Source organism: Bos indicus x Bos taurus, chromosome 14, assembly GCF_003369695.1.
Source record: "Bos indicus x Bos taurus breed Angus x Brahman F1 hybrid chromosome 14, Bos_hybrid_MaternalHap_v2.0, whole genome shotgun sequence".
In the NCBI taxonomy this organism is placed as follows: Eukaryota; Metazoa; Chordata; class Mammalia; order Artiodactyla; family Bovidae; genus Bos; species Bos indicus x Bos taurus.
Genome location: NC_040089.1, coordinates 8,182,212 through 8,206,188, shown reverse-complemented (window position 1 = coordinate 8,206,188; position 23,977 = coordinate 8,182,212). Strand labels below are relative to the sequence as shown.

At 49.6% G+C, this 23,977-nt stretch overlaps 2 protein-coding genes across 3 annotated transcripts in view; one reads left to right on the top strand and one right to left on the bottom strand.

The window, feature by feature from the left end:
* The window catches only part of SLA (Src like adaptor), a 65,783-nt gene extending 47,837 nt beyond the window's left edge, over positions 1-17,946 (bottom strand). The window contains exon 1 of one of the 2 annotated variants that reach the window (XM_027560795.1): positions 17,663-17,946. In XM_027560795.1, the coding sequence (XP_027416596.1) occupies positions 17,663-17,673 (11 nt within the window). In that variant the 5' untranslated portion in view covers positions 17,674-17,946. The other variant, XM_027560797.1, reaches the window with a different exon arrangement.
* TG (thyroglobulin) overlaps positions 1-23,977 on the top strand; it is a 235,997-nt gene that overhangs the window by 185,476 nt on the left and 26,544 nt on the right. Inside the window, exons 42-43 of the mRNA XM_027560798.1 lie at positions 9,268-9,432; positions 10,880-11,047. Of these exons, the coding sequence (XP_027416599.1) occupies positions 9,268-9,432; positions 10,880-11,047 (333 nt within the window). The remainder of the gene's footprint in view (positions 1-9,267; positions 9,433-10,879; positions 11,048-23,977) is intronic.

The window sequence follows — 23,977 nt, the reverse complement described above, 5'->3', positions numbered from 1 at the left end:
GCAAAGCCAAGGCTGACCAAGTGCCTGGGAGGCGCCCCGCCCCGGGAAGGCCGCCTCCAGCGGATGCCTGGGCAGGGCCTCCACATAGCACATCCACAGGTAGCAGAGGCGATTTGTAACCGAGCCAGGTGGGAAGGAGTGTTTGCCAGAGATGTCAGGAGAAGGGAGGTTGAGAGCAGACAGTAGCCTGGTCCCCTGCTCCCTTCGGCATAGCAGGGCCAGGTGACGCGATGGCTTTGAAGAAAGCATCCTGAATCCAACTTGGTAACAGTAGATGATTTGGGGCAAGTCAGTTATCCTGTCTGAGGTCTTCTAGAGAAGCTATCAGCATCATTATACTCCTTCTTGCAGATGAAGGAAGAGTCCAGATCAAAAAGTACCAATCAGAGCTGTGCTTTGCATTCAAGTGTGACCTGCAGGCGCTCCTAACCTGTCCATGACTCTCTCCCTAACAGCCTAAATACCCGATGCACTGTTGATATTAGAAAGTCTCATAAATGGCTAGGTACCAGCACAGAAGGATATGCACAATGGATCGAGAGGTGAAAAAGACAAGTTCAAAATCAGTATGATCTAATTTATTCCCTACATATAAATATACAAATAGACCCAGACACACACACACACACACACACACACACACACACACACACACACACACGGGACATGCTGAGAGGCTAACAATATCTCACAGTCATTGCTCCTTGACTCAGAAAATTGTATTTAAGTTTCCATTGTTTTGCTGATCTTTATTTTCTACCATAGATTTCTGCGCTATACAGAGGTGACAAATTGGGTTTCCCTGCTAGTTCAGTGGTCAGAAAATCCACCTGCAGTGCAGGATACATGGGTTCAATCCCTGGGTTGGAAAGATACTCTGGAGGAGGAAATGGTAAACCCATTTCAGTATTCTTGCCTAGGAAACCCCATGGACAGAGGAGCACCGCAAGGGGTCTCAAGGAGTCAGACACGACTGAGCGACTAAACAACAAAACCAAGGTGACACTGATAGAACAATACATGCTGGCCTTTTTCTAGGTGTGAAGAGGATTGCCATTTTGGCAAACCTGGGATGTGATGACGCTGAGGCTCGCTCTGGGGACCACACCCATTGGTCAGGACCACCTCCCTGTGCCCACCGTGGTCTTCCTTCTGCCCCAGCTTTATTCCCCCCGCCAAGTGTTCGTACGTGGTTTTGACCTCGCCACTTGTCCACAGATCAGTGGCTATGCCTGCTTTCCTCTCAGCAAGAGTCAGGTTATATTTTAGTAAGGAATTACTCTTTTAAATGCAATTAAAATTTGTTCTAATTAAATGTTATAAAATTCTTTGGAGAGAAGTTAGAATATTTTGAAAACTATAAAGAGTCCAAAAAATCACTCACCAGTCCCTCATCTTGAATTAATCGGGGACCCTGGGAACTGATAGAGTTGGACTATCCAAAGAGCCTGGTGGAGTGATAGGCGATGGGGAGATGAGGGAGTCAGGATGCCCGTGGACTTCCCAGGACACCTGCCCTCCATCACGGCAGCATGGAAGCCTGGGAAAACCACAGCATCTTGGGGCCAGAAAATCTGGCTTCTTAACCTCCTTCATCTGTACCAACAGTTTACTAGACTTTGTTGACATTCTTTCCGGAGTATATCCCAATTTCCTTTTGGAATGAGGTAGGGAATGTACAAAAAGAGTGATTAAATAAGTAATGTATTTCCTTTTAAAATAATATTGGTTCTTCCTACTTCGTCACATGGGTTGGAGTGTTGAGATGGTCTGAGCGAACACTCTATATAAAACAGAATGTGGGACACTTGTTAATGCACATCACAGTGACCCAGGGTGGGTTCTGGTTCTGGTCAGTCTCAGGGTGGCTTTTCCATGCCACAGACTTAATGAGGTCACGACAAGGGAGGGGCCTTTACAAGCCGGCCTGTGAGACTGTTTCCCATTTGGCACTCCTGCGGCCGGTGAAGCCAGGCTCTCCCCGCCTTTCCTCTCTCTGTCCTGACCACCTTGCAAACGTCTTGTTTACAAATCACCGCCCATCAGCCACTACCGAGTGTAGTGGAAAGCAGCAATGTGATAGGCTGAGCTCTTGTTGTCTCTGCCTGTAGGTAGGACGGTGTAGGGAGACAGTGCAAGCTTTATAACCCTGGCTCTGATGCTTTCAGTCCCAAGACCTTGAACAAAGTACTTGCCCACCTGAGCCTCAGTCTCTCCATCTGTAAAGTGGGGATGGTAATCCATACAGGGCTGTTGCTAGGATCACATGAGAAAATGTGCAGGAATGACCTGGCTCTTAGAAGTTACTTTATAAAATGTCCCTTCTCTTCCACCTCCCTTTAAAAGTTGTATACTTTAAAGGTGGAGAGATGGAAGGGGAAGAGAGGGTGAGGAGGACCCAGCAGGGGTCCTATGGCAGAGAGGAAGCAGACTGGCCGGGAAGCCAGGTCTCCTTTCGGTTCCTTGCTCCTCAGAGGAACTGGGCTGCTTGCTTTTCCTGCAGGTTGATTCTTGCCATCAGCCCTGATTCACAAATTGCTCGCCCAGTTTTTCCACACTGGAGGTTGTTTTCAAAGTTTTAAAGGGCATGGCAATTCAGAATTAGTCAGTGAAAGGCTGGTGTGTCCTACTGGGAAGACCCATAGTCCTAAGAGGAACAGCAGGAGACCCAGTGGGCCGTTCCCTTGCCCTGCACCGGTCCCACGCTGAGTTCCCCACGCAGCATACTTGATACCTCTGGCAGCAAGACTGTGAGGCCAGCACTTTATAGTGGAGGTCACTGAGGCTCGGAGAGGTGACGTATTCTGTGCGCACGCGTTTCTCCACCAAAGAAGCAGCATTCACAGAGCTTTGTCTTTCACGAGCTCGCCTAGGCTGTAATTCATCCCTGCAGTTGGTGTTAAGATGCTTCAAGGGCATCATTTTGTCTGATATTCAAAGGACACTAACAAGGGCTATGTATGTGAGTTGCTGACTCGTGTCTGACTCTTCGCGACCCCCTCGGTTGTAGTCTACCAGGCTCCTCTGTCCATGAAATTCTCTAGCAAAGAGTTCTGGAGTGGGTTGCTATTTAGTTCTCCAACAAGGGTTAAGATACCCCCTTTTTCCTTCATCCAAATTCCCTGGGCTCCCACCAACTAAAACCAAGAACTGCTGATTCCGAAGAAGCAGAGGAAGGGGGCAGTGTGCTCCAATGCCCCGAAGACTAGGGTCTCTGGATGAAAGTTGTGTTAATTATCATCCCTTTGACTGAAATTTTGCCAGAATCAAAGTGTTACAAATCAGAGTGAAACTCATGCTTTTAGGGATCAAGAAAAGAAGATGATTTCAGTGTAGAAAAGATTAAAAGCAATATTAATATTAACTTGCACGTATAGAAGATTTTTTTTTTTGAAGTGTATCTCTTGCTTTAGTTTGCAGAGTTATCTCTGAGTTGTCTGCCTCAGTGATGTCCCCCAGTCCAGCTAGGGGGCTTCACAGGTGGCTCAGTGGTAAAAAGAATCTGCCTGCAATGCAGGAGATTCGAGTTTGATCCCTGGGTTGGGAAGAAAATGGCAATCCATTCCAGTATTCTTGCCTGGGAAATCCCAAGAACAGAGGAGCCTAGTGGGCTATAGTCTATGGCATCACAAAAGAGTTGGACGTGACCAAACAGTAACAATAAACCCAGCCAGTCTATGATGTTCTGGTGGCAAGTTTCCAGGTTTGGGTCCGTTCCCAGGAGAGGGTCCAATGCAGAGCAATGGCAGTGATATTCTGGTTCATGCCTCACCCCTCTCTCCTCCACCCCACACAAGCCTCTGTGGTAATCCCTGCTTCAGACACGACCTCTCCTGTTCATCCCATGCAGCCATCAGTCAGCCATCCAGCCATTCACTTGAGTTCCATTCTGCCCACCGATCTTTAGTGAAGGCCTGCTGTGCACCAAGCTTTGTGCTGGGTTCTGGTGGTAAGGGAATACCCGTCCCAACCTCTGCCATCAGAATTTTTCACCTTCCAGAGGCTTTGATGCTCATTTGCTGAGGGGCTACTGAGTGCTATGCACCATTTTCAGCACTGAGATGCAAAAATAAATGACCCAAGAATATTCCTAAAATACCTTCTGTCACACCCCGTTCAGAAGCCTTTACTAACTCCTTGTTGCCTGTGGGATACCTGCCTGTGTCCCGGGGTTTACTGCTTTCTAATCGCTTATCTTGCTTAGGCTGAATTTAAAGCGCTCTCACATTTGTTCCTCCCTACCTCTCTGTGCACATGCCTCTCTTACTCAGGAGAATTAACTAATCCATCCATTGATTCATCCATCCATTCACTTACACAGTTGCTGGATAACTCATTTAGTACCTGTGTTTCTGAGTTCTAAGTCCTAATCTTAAAGCCATGACCAACCTAGACAGTATATTAAAAAGCAGAGATGTTACTTTGCCCACAAAAGTCTGTCTAGCCAAAGTTATGGTTTTTCAAGTAGTCGTGTATGGATGTGAGAGTTGGACCATAAAGAAGGCTGAGTTGAAGAATCAATGCTTTTGAGCTGCAGTGTTGGAGAAGACTCTTGAGAGTCCCTTGGACTGCAAGGAGATCCAACCAGTCAACCCTAAAGGCAATCAGTCCTGAATATTCATTAGAAGGACTGATGCTGAAGCTGAAACTCCAATACTTTGGTCACCTGATGGGAAGAACTGACTCATTGGAAAAGACCCTGATGCTGGGAAAGAGTGAAGGCAGGAGGAGAAGGGGGTGACAGAGGATGAGATGGTTGGATGGCATCACTGACTCTATGGACATGAGTTTGAGCAAGCTCTGGGAGTTGGTGATGGACAGGGAAGCCTGGCATGCTGCAGTCCTTGGGGGCACAGAGTCAGACATGACTGAGTAACTGAACTGACTGAAGTCCTAATCTGGGGATTCTGGGATTCCTGAAACCAGCTCCCATTCCCCTTAGCTGCTTGGGGTGATCAGACCCCTGGATTCACCTGCCATCCCTGCCTACTCCCTCAAGAGTGGCCACCTGCCTTCTTTCCTTTTCTCTAATCACTTCCTTCCATCAAAGCCCACTCAAGTCCTACATCTGAGCAGCTTCCTCTGGACTACTCTCATGCCCAGAGTGGGAGGAGATTTCTGGGCATGAGAGATCTTTTCCCACTCTGATCTTTGAAAGCACATGAATTTCTGCTTCTTCTCTTAACCCTGATGATAGAGAGCCTCATGTGGAGGCCACTAATATGTGTATCCTGCTGGATACAGTCCATATTTTCAACAAGCAGGAAGTGAGCTTGAGCAGAATTACAGGACAGAGATCACAAGGGACTTGCTACCTACCTGTCACTTGGTGTGTAACTGCAGGCTTGAGTGACTTGAGAATAAGTCAAATTGTAGGAGTTAAACACATGGATAACAATATCCACCATGATCATTACAACTAACTTTACTGAATGATAATTCCATGTTAAGTAGTTGGCTTCCATTATTTTATGTAATCCACATACCAGCTCTGTGAATGTTCATGAAAATAGCTCCATTTTTCAGATCAGGAGCTGGAAGCCCAACATGACAAAGGGAATTGGCAAGATGGCCACAGGCAGAGCTGGGGTCAAAACCCTGGTGGGCCCAAACCCCGGAGGCATGCCTTTCCACTTTGCTTTGACCTCACATTCACACAGGGATGGAAAGGGCAGCGACCAGAGGCATAAGACAGAGGACGCACAAGGTTAGAGCAGGTTGCGAAGGTTGGAATCCCGGTGCTGTCCCTCTCCAGCTGTGACACACAGGACAAGTGGCTTGATCTCCACCCTGAATTTCATCACCTGTAAGGCTCAGATAACCCAGTCCCCACCACCCCCCGACCTTGCAGGGTTGCTCTTTGAGAGTAAGTCAACCTTTATGAGCACAGCGTCCTGGAGCGTGTGACACATAGTGAGTGCTGTTTAAATGAGAATTGCCACCATCCTTGTTACGTCTCCCTGCAGGGCGCCTTCACAAGGTCTCAGCATGAATTAACTCCTTGATTCCACACGGTGCCCCCAGCAGGCACCCAGCTTCCCATCCACCCCCTCGCTCTTCACGAGTGATCATCACTACCAGCCCCCCGCCACCCGCAACCTCACGGGTGAGAAATGCACAGTGGGGGGTGGGCAGAGAAGGGTGAGGGAGGCAGTGAGAGGAGCCTGCACCTCCTGGAGGGCTCATCTGCCACCCAGAGCCCCCCTCCTCACCCCCCAAAGAAAGGAAGGGCCCCAAGGCCCTCCTGGGATGGCACGTTTGTCACAGAAACTACCCCTCCTTGTTGCTTTCCGGGGAAGGACTGTGAGGGGTTCACTGAGGTGTCCCAGTCAAGAGTCTGTCTGTGTGTGTAGCTGAGTGCCTGTGTGTTTCTGAGTGTGTCTGCGTGTGTCTTTCTATCTGTGTCTCTGTGTGAGAATGTATGTCGGTAAGTGTGTGTGTGTGTGTCCTTGTGTGCGTGTGTGTGTATGACTATATAGTGAGGTGCCTCTCCATTTGACCATGTGGTCTGTGCCTGTGCTTGCCCAAGGGCAGGTCCTGACTCTGAAGCGACCGTTGTGGCTGACTGAGGTCAAGATACCTTCCCATGTTTGGAGGCTCCAGAACGAAGAAGCAGTGGTCAGCACTTGTGGTTTTTGCCCTGTGCTATTTTTAAAGTTAAAAAGAAAAAAAAAAAAAGCGGAAACTCATTGCCACTCGATAGCTAGGTCAGATTTAGATAAAGTCCGGGCCCAGAGCTGCGGATGGCTGGCTGGGGTGACAGGGTGAGCTGGAGAGAACCCACTCCAGTCCCGGGTCCGCGGAGCCCCGTGGTGCCCACAGCAGCGGAGACCTCTCTGCCTTCCGTGGGGAGGACGCTGCCCCCTTCTCTGGGCATCCTCATAGTGATCTGTGAAGTTGGTTCATCATCCGCATTTACAGATGAGGAAACCGAGGCCCCGGGGGCCACTCACTGGCCCAAGGTCACTTCATCGGTGAGCGGCAGGGTTGGGGTTTAAACCCGGTTCTTCTGCCCCCTAAGCCCCCTCTCTCTGCACAACTCTGCGTACCACCCCCTCCTCCCACCCGCAGTTCTTTGTCTTCAACCAAGTGCTTCAAAGTGAGGGCTGAGCTGGCAGTTGGCTTGTTTAACCACCGATTTTCCATGAAGAACATGGTTTCCTTCAGAAAGATCAATTAAGACAAAGTCCTTGCAGAGAAAAACGTTCTCTGAGGCATCTTGGCAATATTAGTGTAACCCACGCTGTTAACCACTTCCTCACCGTATCAGGGACTCTGGCTTTTTATATCTGTAGAAAGTGTAGAACACATTAGAGGGCCCCCTCCTGAAACCCACGTCTCCTCACGACCTACCCGTGGGTCAAACCAGCCCACCTCAGCCTCCTGCACTCTGGCAGCTCAGTGCGTAATTTAGAACATGGGGCTTTGACCTTGAATATCTTTAGTGTGTATTAGTGTGTGTGTGTTTTCCCTTAAGACTGAACATCTGCGGTGGTCTTCATCATTGGAAACAAACCCAAGGGCCCAGGGACTCAACCCATCATGATGGTGAGGGTTCAACCATCGTGAACCTATTCACTGCCACCATTGCTGACCTCCAGGCCCTGGGTTGGTTGGTGTTTTTCTTGTATTACTGCTTAAACCTGGAGTTAGGACTTGCCCTGGTTAACAGATGCTGAAGCTCAGAGCAAGTCTTTGACTGGAGACCCACAGAGCCCCTCTGTGCCTTAACCCCCATCATCTACAAAATCAGATGATAATTCCCCCTGCCTCGTGGGATGATTGTGAAGCTTAAGTAAATTATGTGGGTGTGTGCTCAGTCATGTCCAACTCTCTGTGACCCCATGGACTGTAGCCTGCCAGGCTCCTCTGTCCATAGAATTCTCCAGGCAAGAATACTGGAGTAGGTAGCCATTCCCTTCTCCAGAGGATCTTCCCAACCCAGGAATTGATCTAGACCCTTCTACTTTCTTCCTGGGGTCCTGAGCACAGTACGCTCTGAAGCCTGACTGTCTAGAAGCCACAGGCTGTTTCCGCCTCTGATAAGATTTTTGTGCTTGGCTAAGTTGCTCATTTCCCTGTTTCTTTATTACCATGTTTATCAAATGGAGACAGTAACAGCTGCTAAGGTACACAGCTATTGTGAGGACCCAATGAGATAAAACAAGATTAACTCAAGTTAATTGAAGTCTCCAGTCAATGGCCGTTCTGCTACTGTTGTTAGAGGTGGCATTGTGAGAAATGGTGGTGATGCCAGCAGTCCCACCCTGGCTGTCTCAGATTCCGTGGGGGGTCCCAGCCTATGTCTGAGCTGGAGGGAGGGGTTGACCCACAGAGGACAGGCCCCAGGATCCTACCCTGCTCAGCTAAACTCTTCTACCCCGGGCGGAAGATCCAATCCCACCAACCGTCCAGGCTGAGACCCACTGCCCAGGACCTAGCAACCACCACCTGCCTTCTTAGAAAATGCTCCCAGAGACCTAAAGATTTTACGGAGACTTACAATGACTGCGAATACAATTTATTTCACGATGACTGTGTTTCCATCACCTTCTAGGTGGGCATCTATTTTCAAGTCTGACTCTATCTTAACCGAGCCAGGAAAGCTTGCTATTTAAGAAATCCTCAGGAGGCGTTGGTGGGATGTACCCACCTTTTGTGGAGTCCTCTTCTCAGAGGACAGTTCTGATTTTTGTCCCTGCTCAACCACCGTCAACTCTTTGTCTCAATATGCAACCTTAGTTTGGGCTTCCCTGGTGACTCAGATGGTAAAGAATCTGCCTGCAATGCAGGAGACCCGGCTTCCATCCCTGGGTTGGGAAGATCCCCTGGAGAAGGGCACAGCAACCCACTCCAGTGTTCTTGCCTGGAGAATTTCATGAACAGAGGAACCTGGTGGGCTACAGTCCATTGGATCGCAAAGAACTGGACTGCATGACTCACACACACACACACACACACACACACACACACACACGGACAACCTTAGTTCATAGTCAGGACTGAAGACCACTCTGTCTACTGCCCTCACTTCACAGGTGAGAAACCTGAGGCCCAGAGAGACTCATTCAAGACCACACAGCATGTTGATGTGATATTGACCAGCCCTGACCTCCCAGACGCCTGTGGGCACTCGAGGGAAGGGTCCTGGGACTCCCACACCTGGAAGAAGGACGCAGAGCCCTGATGCAGCCCTGGGGTCTCTGGGCTGAGCAGGGCGTGGGAGATGATCTAGACTTTGGGCTCTGAGTCTGCTCTCTCTTCTAGGGTGGCTCTGCGCTCTCCCCTGCCGCGGTCATCAGGCCAGAGAGGGCTCGGCAACAGGCAGCTGCTTTGGCAAAGGAGGTTGGCTGCCCCAGCTCGTCTGTCCAAGAAATGGTGTCCTGCCTCCGCCAGGAGCCGGCCAGAATCCTCAATGATGCCCAGACCAAGGTGGGCACTCGTATGTGAGTTGGGGACGGAGGGATCTTTTACAAGTGGAAACCAGGCCAGAAAGGAGACAGGACCCACCCAAGGCCACGCAGTAGGCTGGTGACCAGCTGGGGCCAAATGCATATTCCCTGACCACCCCCCCGCCTCCCTGAGCTGTGCCTGGGCTGCAGTACGTCATGGACCAAACTCGGGTCCTGAGGATTGACTGGTCTCTGTGCACCAGATTTTGTCTGTACTATGGGGATAATAGGGTTTCCCAGGTGACTCAGTGGTAAAGAATCCACCTGCCAATGCAGGAGACCCAGGAGACCTGGGTTTGATCCCTGGGTTGGGAAGATTCCCTTAGAGGAGGAAATGGCAACCCACTCCAGTATTCTTGCCTGGGGAATTCCATAGACAGAAGAGCCTGGTGGGCTACAGTCCATGGGGTCCCAAAGACTCAGGCACGAGCATGCACGCAGAATGGGGTTAATAACGGGACTCTTACAGAGTAGAGAAGATGAAGTGACATCTGTAAAGGGTCTTGCTGGGATCATGGTGTCACCTGGTCAGGTCACAGTAACATGTACTGAGTACTGTGGACAGGGCTGCAGTGCAGCGAGGCCACCACGCCCCTTAGACATGGCAGCTGTGTGCTTCTTCTCCAACGTATAAAGATGGTGCTACAGCCCCCAGGCTCCCTGCCTGGCCCTGATATTGGCAAAGGGGACTCTAGAAAGAATAACTTGTCATCTGAGCTGAGGCTTTCATCCCTTCTGCAGCGGGCCTGGACTCATGGACCTGGAGCAAGTCTTATCCTCAGCTCTTCCAAATATGAGCTAATCAGACTGTGACTAAAGCTGATAAATTTCCCGTCATGTCCTGCCTTTGGCCACCATCACGATCAATATCCCCTACAGGCTCAGGCTTACCCTTCCTCCCAGTGGATTTGTTGTCATCTCGGTGGGAGGTTCTGGGATACTCTCCTAGGGACTAGTCACTGCTCCGAGTAAGACTCGCCATCCTGACCCCAGCACTGTGGCCTGGTGTCCTGCCTGCTTGCTGTTCTGGCCACGTTACTCTCTTTCCCAGTAGAGCTTTGGGTGAATAGCCAGCATTGGTGCTCATTATGGTTAAGACTTGATTAAGCGAAGCAACTGTGTTGTGCTCAGTGGCTCAGTCGTGTCTGACTCTTTGTGACCCTCTGGACTATAGCCTGCCAGGCTCCTCTGTCCATGGGATTTTTTAGGCAAAAATACTGGAGTGGGTTGCTCTTTCCTTCTCAAGGGGATCTTCTCTACCCAGGTGTTGAACCCTCATCTCCTGCATCTCCTGCATTGGCAGGTGGGGTTCTTTACCACTGAGCCACTGGGGAAGCCCCTGGGGAAGCAGTACAACTGGCTATTTCATATCAGTTTTTGAGGATGAAGTCTATATAAACCATGACACCCCTTTGCACCTGATGCAGCTTCTGGCTGTGAGTGGTCCTTTCCACTACTGGGGTCCGGTGGTCGACGGCCAGTACCTCCGAGAGACCCCAGCCCGAGTGCTGCAGAGGGCCCCACGGGTCAAGGTGGATCTGCTCATTGGAAGTTCTCAGGACGACGGGCTCATCAACAGAGCCAAGGCTGTGAAGGTAGGTGGGAGGGGCCTTGGGGTGTGGCCCAGTGACTCTGGACCTAAGCGAGACCTTGGTCAAGAGTCATGGACTTGCTTGCTTGTTATTTCAAGACAGTCACTGGAAAACTACATGTACACAAGCTCTGTAAGGAATTTAGGAGATGGTAGTGGGGGTGGGGTTCAGAAATAAGACACCTGCTGTGCTGTGAGCAACACAGACACAGACACATCCAGAAACTACATCTGTGAATGTATGAATCACAGTGGGAAACCGTCAGCAAGGCTGACTCAAGAGCTCTGTAGCTTCAGGGTTCCAGCTGTGCATACCCCTTGTACCCACGAAGGATGCCTATCCCACGGAGCCTAGAAGGAGAGGTGGGTGGATGAAGGCAGTCTGGCAGGGAAGCCCAAATGTGAGCCTTGTGGCTTGTTGGAGACACAGCAGAGTGTGAGGGACTCGTGGGGTCATTTATCTGCCTGAGCATATGCTTCCTGCTCAGACCAGAGAGGCCATCACTCCTCACTAGGATGTGGCCACCCCTGGGAAGGGGTCGGGCACACTGGCCCCTGGCCTACCCGCCTCTCCCTGTCTAGCTGTTCTTGATGGCCCTCTAGGTTGTCAACCTGGGATGGTGGTCCCAGCTCATGACACACACACAGGACAGACAGTCAATGTTGGCTCAGTTTGACTCTATATAAGGCAGTATCATTGGAATTAATAACAGCAAATAAGGATCATTAACACAACTGAATGGGATCTCTCATCCTTTGGATTATTCTATTCCCTTGGGTAATCTACCTCCTGTGGGGGAATCTATCTTAGAGCAAAAGAAAAAAAAATGCAAACTACCATTTTGAGATGAGATATGTTAATATATAAAGGTATTAGTCACAGCATTAATTGTTATAGCAAAACATTGGAAGCAACTCAAATATCCATGAACAGGGAAATGGTTAACTGAATGAAGATACACATGAACTATTGGATATATATAATGTAGATGCTAAAAAGAATGAACCAGGCCCATCTCTCCTGTCTTGAGGATGCCTGTGATATGTTATTGAATGGAAAACAAAAGTCAGAACCCAGAGGAGTGTGAAATTAAGGTAGTATTCGTATATTTAAAAAAACAGTGTATATCTGTAAATATGTAAGTGTGTATAATTGTATATATTTCTATGTGAAAGAATAAACAGCAATTAACGTGGACTATCTCAGGAGGTGCATCGGTGTGAAAAAGAATTTTCATAATACTATGAATTTAGTATTATGAACATTACTAACATACATATGTACACATTATCTATAACATATATGCGTATATATGTGCCTATACAGGTATGTATGGGCTTCTCTGGTGGCTCAGTGGTAAAGAATCCACCTGCCAATGCAGGCAATACGGGTTCAATCCCTGGTCCAAGAAGATTCCCTGGAGAAGGAAATGGCTACCTACTCTAGGATTCTTGTCTGGAGAACCCCATGGAGCCTTGTGTGCTACAGTCCATGGGGCTGCAGTCGGACACGACTTAGCGACTGAACAACAATACCATGTATATGTGTATAAATAGAGAGGTGTGTGTGTGTGTGTGTGTGTGTGTGTGTATTAGGAGGTGGCATACGGCACAGCTTATTCACTATCAGCTTCCATTGGTTGGCTCACAGCCATGGAGAAGGAATTTTGCCTCTGATCCATCTCTACGTTTTTCTGCCACGCATCCATCTATGACTCAGCCCTTTATTTCGAGGGTCTGCAACTTGGTTATGAACCAGACTGACAGTTTCACTGAGGAAAGGCTGAAACAAGGCCGCTCTCCACCACTAGCCCTGGGCTTTTCTTTAAAGCAGTGGCTCTTCAAATTACTTTTGATCAAGTCTGTCATCAATTAAAAAGTAGGAAGCTTAGTCATTCGAGTATTAATAGTATACATGCATAGTCCTATACCAATTGTTATAAAAGATTCACAAAAACAGAACGTTTTAAAGCATGAGAAAGAAATGAATGTCCTTTCTTGCTGCACGCTCTACATCCTCCATGTGGGAGACAGTGCCCTACAGCACGGGCAGGTTGGAAAGACGTGTGCATCAGCCCTGGAGTCCCTTCCATGCAGTTCCTCATTTCACATGACCCGGCAGGGGAGGACATGGGAAGCTTTGTGCAGAAGATATTCTATCCTCTAAGCTCTAAGCCTTTGGACCATGCACTGAAAATGCATCCTAGCCCATCTCCAACCTTAGGGAGAGGGGAAGAACTGCATTCCTGGGAGCCTAGGGAGCATCCTAGACAGGGGGAAGCAGGCCCCGGCAGCAAATTCCTAGACACCCCTAACTCATGGTGGAAAAGCCATCCATCCACTGGAACCAGGGGAGGGGAGCTTTTATTTATTAATTTGTAAGCTTTTTATTTTATATTGGAGAATAACAGATTAACAATATTGTGAGAGTTTCAGGTGGACAGCGAAGGGACTCAGTCATACATATACGTATATATCCATTCTCCCTGAAACGCCCCTCCCATCCTGGCTGCCACGTGGCATTGAGCAGAGTTCCCTGTGCTCTACAGTGGGTCCTTGTTGGTTGTCCGTTTTAAATATAGCAATGTGGACACGTTGGTCCCCAGTTGATGGACCTGGTGCTAGGGTTGACCATAGGATAACTCAGGTTTATATCTTGGGGATGATGACAGCCCAGTGTAAGAGGATGGTCTGTGGCTGCCTTGGTCTTTCCTCTCCTGGCAGCATCTTGGGATTTTGCCAGCTCTGCCCTGACTCTCAGAGCCCCCATGGCAGGGAGCCCAGATCCAGAGGACTGGCAACCCTCCGCAGCAATGTGTTTCCATTCCTCTCATTGAGTTTCCCTTTAGAGGCTTTCAAGGAGCTGTTTCCTTGGTCCACTTGCAAAGAAAGATGGTGTCTGCTGACGAGAGCTCTCTGCCCACATCAGGAGGCGGGTAGGGGGCCAGGCTCCAGATCAGGGACCTGGCCGGCAGGTCCAGGTGGAGTAGCGCCCGGCTGTGTTCCGGTCTCTGCTTGTATCCAAACCCGTCCCAGCCAGTGCTCCTTTAGCGCCTTCGTTCTGGTTAGACTGTCCCTGTCTTACTTCCCTCCCGTGTTTGTCCTCCTGTGAACAGGCACTAGTGCAGCCATTGGCAGGGTCTTGGGAGACTATGTCCCCCTGGGAACTCACCCAGGGGCTGACTGGAAATTTGGGAGGAAGAAGGATGTGGTAACAGTCAGGCTTGGGGCCAAATGCACACTTGCAGAGCCATCACGTGTACATGCTTGCATCTCCTGGACTGACCTGTACCTCCAGCCCGACTCTCTATCTCCCACCCGGGCTTTTCCCTTGAACCCTAGACTGGCTTAGCCCAGGGTCTACTTGGCATCCTCACTGAGAGGTCTCATCGCTTCTCACTCTTAACATAGCCAGAGGAACTGCTGATTCCACTGATGCCCTCCTCCAGCCCCAACCAGCTTGTCCTCCACTGTCCACCATTGTAATAAACAGTAGCTCCTGCTTCTGCAGGCACAGGCTCCAAACCTCTCTTTCTTGCTCCCAGCTTTCCATCAGCACGTCTGTGTGGCTGTATCTTCAGAATGTTTCCAGCCCTCTCTCCCCACCACTTCTGCCTTCACCCTGACCCATGCCATCATCTTTCTCCAGGATTTTTATAATGGCCCCTAACCATCGTCCAGCTTCTGGTTTTGCCTCTTATGAGGTGTAAGAACCACCGTGGCTGGAGTAATCCCTTCACAGGATAAGTCAGATCCCTTCATTCCTCAACGTCCTCCAGTGGCTTCAGCTCACACAGGGGAAAGCCCCAGTCCATCACGACCGCTATCTGATACGGTCTCTGACCTCATCTGCTGCCGCTCCCTTCTCGCTCACTGTGCTTCAGCCCAACTGGTCCCTGTGGCAGTCCTCAGATCTGCCGAGCACACTCCCACCTCAGGATCTCGGCACTTTCCGTTCCCTCTTCTAGAATGTTCTTTGGCTGTGCTGGTTCTTTGTTGCAGGTGCAGGCTTCTCTAGTTGTGGCTCGTTGGCTTAGTAGCTCTGTGGCACGTGGAACCTTAAGTTCCTGACCCAGGATCGAACCCTCGAAGGTGGGTTCTTAACCACTAGACCATCTAGGATGTTCTTCTCCAGGTAACTCACTGCCTCACCTCCTTCAGAAAGAACTTGCTGGACCACTCTGGTACAGAGGGCACCACACCCCCAGCAGTCTTTCTCTCCCTTGTCCTGCTCTCCATCCTCAGCACTTGTACCCCTGAATGTCATCTATTTGTCTATCATATTTCCTCCTCCACTAGAATGTGAGCACATATAAGTTGCCCTGAGCTCAGAGACTTTATCTGTTTTGCTTTCTGCTCTATTTCTGGTGCCTATAAAAGTGACTGGTACACAGTAAGTGCTCGATGAATCTTTATTAGTTTGAAAGAATAAAATTACGGATCTGACGTAGGAGTCTTTAAGGAAAGATTGGGTTGACCAAAACCAATAATTCATCCCCAACCAACCTTATGGATCAGGGATTATTATCACTAATTTTCCAATGAGAAACCAGTTCAGAGAGAAGTCAGAATTCAAATCCAAGTCTGTCCAACTCCAAAGGCACTCTATTTCTATCCCAGCCTTCTGGGAAAAGCCAACCTTCCCTTCGTGAGCCTGCTGTCCACCAATGACAGCATGCTAGATGCTCACACGGACAGGAACTCAGGTAGAATCAGGGCCACTCAATGCAAAGGACTTCGCAATTCCTCCCCCACTCTTCTTTTATCTCAGCCATAACGCTATGAGGTCCATACTCATGAAGCAACACTTAACACCATTGTACTGAGGAAGAAACATGTTTTGAGAGCATTGATATTGTCCTCAGGTCACCTAGGGGCTTCCCTGGTGGCTCAGATGGTAAAGAGTCCACCTGCAGTGCAGAAGACCTGGGTTCAATCCCTGGGTCGGGAAGATCCCTTGGCGGGGAAAATGGCAACCCGGTCCAGTATTCTTGCCTGGAGAATCCCATGGACAGAGGAGCCTGGTGAGCTAAAGTCCATGGGGCCACAGAGTCAGACGCGACTGAGCGACTAAACACGCACGCATGACGGGTCACCTGACTAGCCATTTGCAAAGCCGAGTCCCCACTGCAGGTCCTCTGGCTCCAGTCGGGGGTGCTTTCTGTATTCAACTCTAGGAAATTGGGTGGTGGAAATGCACTAGCACCATCTACACCCTACAGACAGATCATAGCCCAGAGGAGTCCTCAGAGTCCTGCCTGGCACAGAGCTGCCATGGACCAGCATGGACACCCAAGTGGGAACCACGCTACCAGCTGCCCTCTGAATGTGGTGTTGAAGTTCCCTTTTTATTTCCAACAACCCTGCGCCCGCTTGCCCTCCGGGTTACCCTGCTTTGTCTCAGCCTGCTCGTGACCTGCATTCAGGGTTGGGCTGTGGGTTTCTCCATTTCCCCCTGGACAGCTCTGTAGCACTTGAGTCCAGCTGCCGTTAGTCAAGGAGGAGCCCCGGGTGGCACATCCCCAAGGACCTTCATCCCAGCCATTCCTTCTCCCCAGTCCTCCATCCATCCATATCGGCCCCGCCTCTCCCACCCTGTCTGTGCTGAGAAGCAGGACAGATCCACTAGAACAGAGTCTCGAGCATGTTTTCCCAGCACAGAGACCTGTTCAATTAGTCATGCGACACTTAACAAGGTCACTTACTGTGCCCCCAACACTGTGCTAGGTGTTTGGGACATAAATACAAATTAAATTCCTGCCCTCGAGGAGCTCACAGTCAAGGAACAAAATAGAAAATGAGCAAAAATAAATCATTAAAAGGCAGTTTGATACACACTGTTTGGAGAGACAGACACCTACTGCAGGACCTCTGCACAGTTGGGGAAGAAGGGGTCATTGGACCCACAGTGGCACCGACAGCAGAAGTGACCCAGTGATGACGGAACTGGCCGGTACCCCGTCCCCTGAGCTGTCTGTCAGCAGAGTGCCAGTGTCCTGGGTGTCCACGGATTGTAATCAGGAGAATTTGAGCTCCCTAGAGCCTGAGCCTCAGTTTCCCTATCTGTAAAATCGGGAGATTATCAGTACATATCCCCATAAAGATGTTGAAAGAAAAAAATACAGGCAGTAAGTAGCATGTGCTCAATAAATATTAGCTTTTCCCTTAATTCTTTAACTGTGCTATGACAATCAATATCAAAGCTATTGTCCCCAGTCCAGAGAATTATCCCAAGGAGGCAGGAATACAAAGAGCGTATGATCACCGAACCACCTCGCCTGACCTGCGCCAGTTTTCCAAATCGTGGCAGATACATACACATGCTTTCCTCTCATTCCACTCTTGCATCAGTACCATCCAGAGCCCAACCCCAAACACACACCATCCAGCTTCCCAGGGAAAGTCATGAGAGAGGTAGATAGACATCCCTCCCACCCCAAGTGAGGCCCCAGACTCACCCGTCTGTCACAGCAGCGGAGACCCAATAAATTCCCTCAGCCCAGAGAGGGTGGGTAGGGCTTCCAGCGAATCCACGTGAAGACCCTCAGCCCCCAGTACCCCAGGCCGCCTGTGGCCCACCCGAGGAGCCTTAACGACACCGGCAGAGTTAACCACGTACCGGTGGTGCATCGCCGCGCCCTGAGATGCCTGCGATGGCTCTGTTCACAGAGAACGATCTTATTTTCTGAAGTAGCAGCTTTCCGTTGAAATTCTTCGTCAGTCACCGTGGTGGGGATTTTTCCCTCTTTTCTCTCTCTCTCTCTCTCTTCCTAACTGGTGAAATTGACAGTCTGCCTACATTAACCGGGCATTAATTTGCATGATCAAAAGCAGATTTGTTCCAAGAGGCAATGCTCTGCCTTCCCCTCCAAGCACAAGCATCTCCAAGGAAGGCGAGAAAAAAACTGCAATCGGCCCCCGCCGTGTTGCCCCTGAGCTTGGCTGGGAGTTGGCCTCATCCAGGAGCAGGTGGGGTGGGGGCCCTGCAGGGAGCTGGGAGGGGGAGGGCAGCCCATCTGAAAGTTGGAAAGTGGCACCTGGCAGCCCCAGGAGCTGGCATGAGCCCCAGCCCGGGAAAACCAAGCCTTTGGTGACAGATTACAGCAGAGGGGCGTGCCAGAGTCTCAGGGGGCACATGGATTTCCTGTGGAGAGAGACAGGGACTGCCACGCCGAATCCCCAGCCCTTTGGGGTGAAGAGATGCGAGGGTGCGGACCCTAGACATCCTGGGGCCCTCTGGAAAGCCAGGACCCAGAATCAGAAAAACAGGTTGGGATTCCTTGCTTTAGCCATGCCATGCAGGCAGGTGAACCAGTCTGAGAGCTAGCATCTCTTTAGTCTTTGAATGGGCACAGGGCAACCAACCCTGTAGTTAAGTGAGAACTTGTGTTTTTTTTTTCTTCTTCTTCTTTTAGAATTTATTTTTAATTGGAGGATAATTGCTTTGCAATGTTGTGTTGCTTTCTGCCATACAACAACATGAATCAGCTCTGTGTGTGTGTGTGTGTGTGTCCCCTCTGTCCTGAGCCTCCCTCCCACCCCTCTAGGTCATCACAGAGCACCGAGCTGAGCTCCCTGCGCTATACGGCAACTGCCCACTAGCTAGATATTTTACATATGGCAGTGCATATATTTCTATGCTACTCTGAGAGGGAAATGGCAACCCCATCCAGTAGTCTTGCCTGGAGAATCCCATGGACGGGGGAGACTGGCAGGCTACAGTCCATGGGGTCGCAAGAGTCGGACACGACCTAGTGACTAAGCCCACTGTGCTGCTCTCTCCGTTTGCCCCACCCTCTTTTCCTCGCTGTGCCCACGTGTCTACACCTGCACCTCCACATCTGCGTCTCTGCTCTTGCCCTGCAGATACGTTCATCAGTGCCATTTTCTTAGATTCCCTGTGAATGCGTTACTCTATGGTATTTGTCTTTCTCTTCCTGACTTACTTCACTCAGTATAGCAGGCTCTAAGTTCATCCACCTCAGTTCAGTCGACTCAACGTTGTTCCTTTTTACGGCCAAGTGATATTCCATTGCTGTGTATATATACCACAATCTTTTTATCCATTCACCTGTCGATGGACGTCTAGCTTCCTTCCATGTCCTGGCTGTTGTCAATAGTGCTGCAATTAATATTGTGTTACATGTGTCTTTCTGAATTATGGTTTTCTCAAGGTCTATGCCCAGTAGTAGGATTACTGGGTCATAGGGTAGTTTTAGTCCTATTTTTTAAGTACTTCCAGGCAAGGTGACAGCACCCAACCGTGGGAGCTGTATGTACCGAGACCCCTCCACGCTGGTGCTGTAACCAGCCGACCCTCAGCATTGTCACTCACCCGTGTCCCTAGTCTCAGTATCCCCTGTGCTGTGTGAAGAGAAAACCAAGGATCAATGGGTTTGACTCATTTCCCCCAAACAGTAAAAATATTTTCTGACTGTGCCAGTAAAAGATGAATGTAAGCCAGGCTGGATTCATTATTTATTTTTTTTAAGATTTTCTGATGCAGACCAGTTTTTAAGTCTTTATTGAATTTGTTGCAATATTGCTTCTGTCTAATATTTTGGATTTTTGGCCCTGGGTTGTGTGGGATCTGAGCTCCCCAGCCAGGGATGAACATGTACCCGCTGCCTTGGAAGGTGAAGTGTTAACCCACAGACTGCCAGGGGAGTCCCTGGATTCATTAGTATATGTTCATTATTATTATTAATTTTTTCTTCTGATTTAAAAAAAATTAAAAGGAACATTTTATCATGGCCCCTACAATTACAACGGGGCCTGGAGAGAGGCCTGCTGGAAGGTGAAGTCAGCCTTTGGTCTGGTCACTTCCACACCCAGTGGTCAGGGCAGGAGGGGTCAACACAAACTCTCTGAGGGCTCACCTCATGGCTCTGGGGAACGTTGTAACCCCCCGCCCCCAGCCCCCACCAAAGAGATCAGGCTCCTGGCTCACAGAGTTTATGTTCCAGGGAAAGGACAGTGGCAGTGGTGTGTAAACAAAGGAAATAGGAGTTTCAGATCATGGAGTGTGCTCTGAAGAAAGCTGTAACAGTAACAAGAGAGGAAAGGAAGCGATGGGGGAAAGCACTTTGCAGGGAGGTCGAGGAGGGGACTTCTGGTCCTGAGTGGTGAGAAGAGCCTGTCATGAGTGGAGCCAGTTGAGGAGCTGGTGCAAAGACCCCGGGGCAGGGCTGGTTTGAGGGGCGAGAAGGCCAGATGCTGTTAAACCCAGTGGGTGATGGAGGGGGCAATAAGAGCGGAAAGCTGACCTGTTAGGCCATCTGAGCAGTGACTTGATTCTACTTGCAGGGGGCCATTATCAGAAAGTGCAAGCTAGAAAATGATACTCCTGATCAGTGAATTTGAAGAGCATTCTGGCGGCTCTATGGAAAACCGACTGTGGAAAGATAACAAAGGATTGAGAGACCAGACTGAGGTCCACTGTGAGGCCCAGGGGGCCAGCTGGTGTGTTAAGTTAGGGCTAAAGACACGGTAGAGGGGAGGCAGGCCCAGACTGGGGATACATGTAGCATCGGCAGTTGGGTGGGTGAGCTGGGAGTTCAGGAGCGAGTTCAGAGCTATAGATACAGACCTGGAAGAAAACCAAGAAATCTTGATTTCACAGAAAGCCAAGAAAGGAACGTGTTTGTGAAAGGAAGTTGAGGTCGAGGGTAGAACGTCATTGGAAGTGGTGTGAGATGAGGGCAGAGATCTGACCCCTGGACCTGACAAGATGTAGGTCCCGGGGGCCCTTGATAGGAGCGGTCTCAGGGGGGTGAGGGGAAGGCCTGAGTGATGAGGGTAGGCTGAGGAGGGAGTGAGGAAGCAATCGTGTGCTTCCCAAACCCGCCCTCTTTCTGCTTCACCCCCGTCTCTGCTGGACACCAGCCATCGACGGTTTGCACAACCACTTCATTCATTGACAAGTTACCTCTTCGATTTTACCAGGCTGTTCTGTGGGAAGGTCTGTGTCCTGTTCACTTCAAACCGCTTAGCTGCTGGCCACAGTACGTCTCTAACGTATGCCCATTAAATGAAGGAGGATTTGTGTCTCCAGGTACCCTGGAGCTCTAGAGAATTCTGGGGACGTTTGTCCATTCACTGCTCCTTTCAGCGTGCACCTGCTTGCCTTTGGAGATGCCTCTCTCGGTCTCTCTCTCCTCCAGCTTACAATGTCACAACCATTTTGCATAACTTCAAGGAGAGGAGAACCAGGGGCTCCTGGGCTTCCTGCTGGGGCTTTGTGGAGCTGGGGACACCAACGGGCAATGAATCTTCTGAGGCCGCACACAGAGCCAGGTCTGAACCCCACATTCAGTTCCCTAGGCCACCAGCATGCAAGGTGACTCTGGACCCCTCTGCAGTCTCTAAATGTTCCCCAGGGCTCCTCTAACTGTTCTGTGGGGCATATTCAGGGCAGCCCTATAAAACCACGCAGCTCAGATGTGCCAATCCCTGATGGCCCTTAATGAGCCCACGCCCAGCAAACCCGCCTCTGAGGAAGGTCCTGCCCATAATTACAGCTTGTGCCACTGGCCCCCGGCTTGGCAGTCACGTGGTGGCCCCACTCCCTCCCGCTGCCTCTTTAATTAAACCAGCAATGGCATCTGTGCTTCTGTCCGTGCCAAGCAGGAAGAGACCTGGGTCTTGCTGAAATCAGGCCCCTTTGCATCCACACACGCCCCGCTGTGTCCCAGGTCCACGCTCCAGCCGTCTCTCCAGACTAGTGACCATGGACACTGTCATGTCCCAGCTCGTCTGAGCTACTCAGGTCCTGTTAGAATGTGAAATGAATTGCAGTCTCGTGACAGCAGAAACTGGGACCTTCCTTTCAGCATTCTAGCTGTGGAACTGTTCAGGCTGTTTGAGGTGCTTCTAGTAAGGCCCGGGGCTTAATGGCGTGCTGCTCCTAAAAGCGGCCTCTTTGTGGAAAGAATTTTCACAGCACCAGGACAAGGTCAGTCATTCTCCAACAGTGATTCCAAAGAGGAGTTCCAAGGGTCTGGCCCCACAGCCAGGGGCCCCAGCACGGATCAGGTCTTACTGTAAAACATGAGCTCCTCTGAGCCAGCTGAGCTGGGCCCAGGGTTGAGTCTGCATGCATCCAGCAGTAGGCATCATGCTAACAGTGTGCACGTGTAACCTCAGGACAGTTTAATTAAGAGGGTAATGTTATCGTGCCCATGGCACGGAGAAGAAAACAAAGGCAGAGAGGTCCAGGAAGTCGCCGTGATGCACATCCAATACCTAGCAAAGCTGGCATCCAAGTCCAGGTCTTTCCAGCTTTGAGGATTTGAATCCAGGAGGTTTGACTTTGGACTTGCAGCTTCTCCTGTGTTATCTCTACGAAGGGCAAGGTCTTCACTATTCATTTTGTCCAGCACTTACAGAGCACCACACTGAGTCCTGTGGTTCAGGGGTTCCTCGGTGGTCCTGGAACAAGAATAGAACAAGAATAGCCCCTGGGGATTCAGTAAAGCATCCTGAAGGCACCCAGGGGCCCCTGCCTGCATCTGGGACAAGGGAAAAAAAATCACTCACATCTACTGACCTTGTGTGCCCAGAGCTGTGCTGTGCCCTGTATATTAAAGTTTTGTTGGAATTTGACGTGATTCTATGCAACTGCCCAACTCATGGTGATTTTGATATTTCAGTGAAATACACATGCTAAATGTTTAGCAATAATCGGAGGTATGTGAATGGTGACTAATATAATTTGGGGGATAAAATATGTCAAACACTCAGAAAAGGGCAGATAATAACATGATGGTTTCCACCTAAACTATTAGAAGATTGTGAAGTCAATTAGATTGCAGGCAAGCATTTTGAATAGACTAGACCAAGACTAGAATACAATACAATACAATGAAAACTATCAGATACATCATAGATGTTAACAATGAGAATGAGTGTTACTTGTGAACATTACTACAGACCTTTCAGTGTGAGTGTGTGTGAATTCCGCATGTATCCAATGTCTTTTTATTATAGATCATGATCAGAAATATTTGATAATATATGAATTATATAATAAACCCATGTTGATATAATAAACACTGATACAGTAGGCACATTCAGATTTAACAGGTATTAGCATTTTTTGCCATATTTTCTTCAGATCTTTTTCCAAGAAATAACCCATTATAGGTAGAATTCAGACTAAGCCATCTTTGCACACCTCTCCCTATCTCCTTTCTTCATCTCTCCTGAAGCTGGCGTGTAGCCACCAGCAGACGTGCTTCTGATCAGTGATTCACACCTTGGTCCAGGCTCTTGGTGAGCCAGGCTGAAGGCAGCACAGCCTGTGACCCCAGTGGGTTGTGTCTCAGACAGCAGGGATTCCTTACTGATCATATCCACTCCTTGAATTCTAATCACAGGCCCGGTGTGCTTGGGACGTTTAGGAAAACAATCTAAACAGGTCAGGAAGTCCTGATAAGCACATGTTGGTGTTGACATAAGAGTCTAGAAATACGTAAACACACACCCCAGGACTGTACAGGGGCCGAGGGGCCTGGACCTCACACGCTGGAGCTGCATCTCCCTCCTCCCCTTGTCTTAAGAAATAAGGAAACTGAGTCCTGGCGGGGGAGACATGGCCCTCCCCAGACTCTCCCAGGCAGACAGGACAAGTAAGGAAGGGAAGAAGGAAAGACAAATACCATACGACTTCACTTGCAGGTGAAACAAACAACTGAACAAACCAAACCAAGCAACAGTAAACGCGTAGACACAGCAGGGGCCGAGTAGCAGTGATCAGAGGCGGGGGTGGGGGCAGGGAAGACGGGTAAAAGGGACTAACTTCAGTTTCATTTACTGTCTCAGGCGTATGTGATGGGATGGAAACTAAACCTTTGGTGGGGAGTTCACGGTCGGGTACCCAGAAGTAGGAATAGAATGTGGTACACATCCAAGTCATCTAACGTTATAGACCAGT